At 42.2% G+C, this 6,000-nt stretch overlaps 1 protein-coding gene across 1 annotated transcript in view; it reads left to right on the top strand.

Annotated features, from left to right (window-relative positions):
* The first annotated feature begins 647 nt into the window (after positions 1-647).
* Positions 648-6,000, top strand: part of GRXCR1 (glutaredoxin and cysteine rich domain containing 1) — a 40,835-nt gene continuing 35,482 nt past the window's right edge. The window contains exon 1 of the mRNA XM_049834695.1: positions 648-1,058. Coding sequence (XP_049690652.1) covers positions 651-1,058 — 408 coding nt within the window. The 5' untranslated portion in view covers positions 648-650. The remainder of the gene's footprint in view (positions 1,059-6,000) is intronic.

The following is a 6,000-nucleotide window of genomic DNA, read 5'->3' as shown; positions in this document are numbered from 1 at the left end:
TGCTTCTCCACTGCTCTACCAGTCTGTGAAAAGGCCAGCATTGCAAAACACCAAGTCAGAGCTCCCTGCCAAATCTCTGTAAGATTACATAAAAAGCAAACTTTGGTGAATGAGGTCTGACTGGTAAGGGAATGAAGTGTTTTGATGGAAGAAACATGCCCATCATTGACTCCTCTTCAGTGCTGAAGTTTGTGATTTTCCCCTCAGGTGTAATGTACATAAACAGTTTTGACTTTGCAAATCTTGTGAAAAACTCTTCCTCTTTGTATTTCTCAGCAAACAAAAACTGCATTCATACAAACTCATGTAATTTCTGTTATTGGGTTTATCATGTGTGGGTTTGAATTTTTATTTTAGTCAATGAATTTAATTTCTCCCTTTCTTGCTTTCTTCCTTAGTGCTAAAAAGTACACAATGGCTTTTTAATATTTAATTAATGAGATCGTTTTACGGGTTTTAGTTTAAAGGTAACCATAGCACAACTGCATCCATTATTAACTGCAGGATGGCAGTGTAGCTTCTTGGGAACCCTCTTTAGTTTAATATGAGAACCCCTGTGAACAGAAAACAGTGCCGATATTGTTGTTAAGTGTGACAAACTGGCAAATGCAATGGGCACCACCCTGGAACAATGCAAACTGCTTATATCAATGGAAGAGGCGATGTTTAAAAGTGACATAAAGACGGACAGCGAGAGGCTATCAAGGAAGGTTCGATTCCGTGTTGCGTCCTCGCACAGCGGGAGGGTGCTGAAGGAGGTGTACACCGACGGGGAGGCTGCCGACTCTCTGGACTCCGAGTATGCCAGTAGCTCGGAGACCGACCAAACCAGCCGGCTGAGTGAAGTGGAGGGGCAGCAGAATGGCCATGTAGGGTCCGAGTGCGACGAAAATGAGAATGAGCAGGATGACTTGCTCATTTTAGTCAGAGCCACCAAAGAGAGGGGGTTTGGTACAAAGCGAGTCAACATCCTCAGCAAAAACGGCACAGTGAGGGGAGTCAAGCATAAAGTCAGTGCTGGTCAAGCCCTCTTTGACAATTTGGCAAAAGTATTTCAGGTAGGTGATGCAGCTTTGCCAGCTCTAAGGCCCGTGTCTGTCCCTTTTAACTCCCCAAGTTATTCTTCCCTTTTTCCAAACCTCTCTCATTTATGATCTCTCAATATTCTGACTCATTCCCATTGCTATCTGCTTGCTGTTGTTGCACAGGAGGGGCTTATTGCTCTTTCTGGTATACAACAGCTCCACGCTCCAAATTGACTGAACTTTTTCTTTCAAAATTGACCTAATGTTTGCTGAGTAGAAATGTGTATGTTGTGTATGGACCAGGAAAGACATGTAACAGAGGAATTAACTGGGGCTTTATTGGAGATCTATACAGATCCACTGGACACGGACGTGTCATGTTTCCACTCCTATTATATTAGTTCTAATGAGTTTACGATGTTATCTGCTGTTCCCTACATGTAAATATGTATACTTGCAAATTCCATTGTGTTTAATCTGCAAAGTAGATCAAATCAGGTGCAGGATGGCAGCCATGATGGTTTTCCCACATGAAAATTTCAGAGGAATGAAATCGTAGTCGGAGGTCTCTTTTATTAAGGTCTGTTTTCCATTTATTTTGTAGAAGGAGCAGAATATCTGTATTTGAAACAGTATATGCCACACTGATGCCTAAGGCAGAGAAACACAGTCCTCATAAAAATCAAGATAAAACTTCTAAAAAATTTATCTCATATATATAATTTACCAATATCTGTTATTCAAGCCTTCAAATCATTAATATTCAAATAGAATAGCAACAAGTATGCAACCAAACTCTTTCTAAAGGTTGTTGTAACCCACAATTATGATGGTCACTTAAATTAACCTAAAATTAGCTTCAGGGCATTGTTTTAAAAGCATTTATGCAGTCTTAAAGCATGGGGAATTTGATATGAGTAACGGCTGTGGTTGTGTGTTGAAATGAAACCTTTTAAAGTTCTTTCTTTGAAACTAAGTCATTTCATAATACATTTAGAAATGGCTATAGATCAACATTCTTTTGCTTCTGAATATGAAATTATCCCCTATGTTGTACCTAAATTATAACAATCTTTTTGTCAATACTGATGTTTCTGTGAAAGTTGGATGTTTCAAAGATGAATTAGCTGTTCATTTTTGTTCATTACACTACATAGCACTCAGGTAGCTTGCTTCCTTTCTTTCAAGCCACTCACTGAAGAGTTTGTCCTTGAGTTCCCTACTCTGATAAACTTGTAACATAATCACTTTTTCTAAGTAGATATGATATAGGAAGTGTAAACTGGGGCATGTCTGGGTTCTTTTCCAACCTCGATTCCAAATACTGTTCAGTGTTGCTTCACTGCGTGGAGTACACCATTTCACCTCACTAGCCTCATTCCCTTCTAAAAGCTTTCTTCCACTGCATCAGTGACATCAAGCTAAGAAATTTGAGTCGGCTAAATAAATGGACCCATTTGAAGACATATGTACCTAAATTAGTGTCCCTGTCATCTTGCTGTTTCTATCTCCAGTTTTAGGCTGGAAGTTCTTCAGGAAAGGTTCGTGGACTGAAATCAATGCACTTCGATTGCAGTGAAGTTTCTTTTATTCCTAGCAGAGTTACAGCTAGGACCAGCATTATTTCCATGAGGTGTTTTGCTGGAAGAAAGTAATGCTTGAGAGGAGGCATATCCATCTGATAAGTTCAGAAAATAATATTTAGCCAGGTCTACCACAGAGGTCCATATTTAAAACCTGTAAAATAATGAATGGTTTAAAATGTTATAAGGATCTTGTATTGACAATATTTTACAGCAGAAGAAAGTGGAAAATTTAAATTATCAGGTGAAAACAAACTAAACAGTTTTTCATACAGCACATAATTAAATTTAAGAACTCTCTGCTACAGGCATTGTAAAGGCCAAAAGAATAGGCAGGTTTTGAAAGCAGGTGAGGAAAATATATGGGGAAACGAGCAGCTTCTGCTTAAGCAGGTCTAGGTGACTAATTTCCAGAAATAACTGTATATTCTTACCTTAAGCATCTACCAGATCAAAGACATCTATTCAATAATACAGAGAACACCATGATTTGAGGTTTCTACACAAACAAGCTCCCATTTCCCCAGAGATAAAGTTTGAAGACTAGTGAAGAAGAATGATGGTTTGCATATCTTTTATGTCATACTGTGAGCTGATTTTCTATGCCACATGGCGAACACAGAGGAGAGCAAAGCACAAAGGTTGGCTTTGAGACTAATTTGGAACTGCTTGATCCCAATGTGAAAAATGATGGAAATCCATCCATTTGCAAATGAAGTAATGTCCTTTAGGATGAGATTAGAATATGATTTCTAGTTTTCTGTAAGTATGTTCCAGACAATGAATTGTGCAGTAATATAACATAGAGGACAACAGAAGTTCTTCATTCAAAGATATAATAAGATAGAAATATGTCTCTATTAGAAGATATAACTCAAAATCTCTTGATCTGGCCATTTTTGTAAGTTTCCCCCCTGATTATGTGAGGTCATCTGCAGTTACATGATTTTCTTCTCTTGGATAAGCAACAGCAGATGTGTAACAACAGTTAAAATGTATACAAAGTCCCTTATCCCTGAGGAGAGCCCTTCTCTGCCCCTTTGATGATTCAGCAGCAGATGACCTCATTGTATATTTCTCAGAGTCAGTGTCAAAGCAGGTATTTGTAATCTCAGAGTCTGCACATGAACTCTTGACAGTCCTAAATCATGAGCTCTGACAAATTCTTGAATGCAAACACTTCTTATTTAGTATTTGATGTATCACTTAACTAAAATGTGTATGCAAGAAGCCAAATACTGAGTATGTGTCGGCGTCCTGTGACCCTGAAACTACTTTTTTTTTTTTGAGAGAGATTTTTTTGCAGTGTCAGCATTCTGATTCTTCAGGCTACATCTGCAAACTCCTCTACTATGCTCTTCCCCAAATCCCCAGATGCTCCCTGTGACAGAGGAGAGATCCTTTAAAACAAATCACTTTGCTCAGATATTCTAGGGATAAGCAGAGATTCATTAACTGGGCTATGTTAAATCATGCAGACAAGACCTTTGATGTTTTCTGTTCAAATACCTGTGCTAAAAGCACTCCTATGTATTTTAATGTTCCATGGAATATTTGGGTTTTTGAATATTTTTTCTGCATTTTCTAACTACAGCCTTTCTGCAGAATTGGTTCAGTCAGTTGCTTCCCACAACAGAGTCATCTGAAAAAAAATCACACCACCTGGAGTTTTTGGGGAATTTTAAAAGAGCGATGTAATACAGAAAGTATTTCTAGATGAAAAGGTGGTTTTGGTTGTTGTTGTTATATGAGACAGGCCCGGACCGAGAATGTATATCTACTCCCAAGTAGACGTGCATCCCCTGCTACGTCTTCCCACATCCACGCACCGAGCACTTCCATCACCAGCACAACCAGCGACTTCCCGTTTCCACTGCTCTTTGAGAAGACAAACTAAGTCCCCCGCGTGCCTGTCCCATGACCGCCTGTGTCCCCGGACGTGAGCTGCTCCGGTGCCGTGACAGACAAAGGTCTCCCATGAGGTCGGGCCTGCACGGCCGGCGAAGCTGCCGCGAGCCTGGCGGGAGCGGCCGTGTCCATCTGGGGCCGGCACGGCCCTGGGGACCGGGCGGGACAGAGCAGGACATGTCCGGGGCTTATCTCAGCTTCATGGCGGGACGTTTGGGGGGCAGAAAGGCAGGGAAGAGACCAGCCCTACTGATTGATGCTTCAGGGGAGCACGGTTTCCATGGCAACCCTTCCAGCCTTCCCCTCCCAGGGGTGGATGCCACAAGGAGAGCGTTGACATAGCAACGGCATCTTGGGGGGGGGGGGGGGGGGAGGGGAGGGGGTGAGAGGGCGTTGCCATGGAAACGTCTCCCCAACCCCTGTTTGGCGGGAAAGGCGGGAGGCCCAGTCACCCGTCAGCGGTCAGCGGTGACCGGCAGAGGGCAGGGACAGTCACGTGTGTCCGCCCGGCCCTCCACGCACACCTAACCTGGGAGACCAGGAGTGGCCTTCCACGGGGCTGGCGATACAGCCGTCGAACGGTCTCGAATATTTTATTCATGAGAAACGTACGCTACTGAGTATAAGTGAAATTATCCCCTGCTGAAGCACTAAAACTGATGGTGTCGGCAGCTCCAGAGCTGGGGACGTGACCTGCTAATTGCACCAGAAGCATAAGCCCCTTCTCTGCGTATCCAAAGTAATTGTGGTCTTATTTCAGTACATTACTAGAATTTTTGTTTTCTAATACTCAGAATACTGTTCAAATGCCAACGGGTATGAATATTTCCTATATTTTCCCATAGAAAGCAGTAGAGAAATGGTTCATGTTACTTTGAAATAAATATAATTCTCTTCATGACCAATTTTTTACGACCAGGCCATCCCTATGATGGCTTCCAGGTGACACAGAGCAAAAATCCTTGGGTTTGGTATATTACGAACTAGTGCAACAATTGTTTTCATGCCAGGCTGGGTTTCCATCCCAACGTGCAACGTAATAGAGCTCAGCCAAAGGTTTTAGACAGGTCTCCCCTCATTTCCACTGTTTCAGCATGGGTCCTTTCCTCCATTTCCATACTTACACACTTCACTGGCCTTCCAGCCTCCTCTGAAAGGTCACCTTCTGCACAATTAGCTACAGATCTCATTCTCAGGCAGGGCCTGCTGACGCCTATTACGAAAGGGCAGGCCTGGTTAACAAACCTGACTAATGCCTTTGTGAACATTGCATCAGAGGGGATACGGGTGAAGAGCCAGACATAATGTACTTGGTCTTCATATTTTCCAGCACGGTGTCTCAGGTAGAGCTAACATTTAAGGTTGCAAAGTGCAAGTCAATATTTAGCCCAGTAAAGAATTTGCTTATTAATGTTTAGAGAGAGAGGTGGGGAAAAGTTGAGAATCAGGTGGAAGTTTGTTAAGAGGAGAGCTTCTGGGGTGGT

Source organism: Accipiter gentilis, chromosome 3 (genome assembly GCF_929443795.1).
Source record: "Accipiter gentilis chromosome 3, bAccGen1.1, whole genome shotgun sequence".
Lineage (NCBI taxonomy): Eukaryota > Metazoa > Chordata > Aves > Accipitriformes > Accipitridae > Astur > Astur gentilis.
This window is presented reverse-complemented; position numbering and strand designations above follow the sequence as displayed.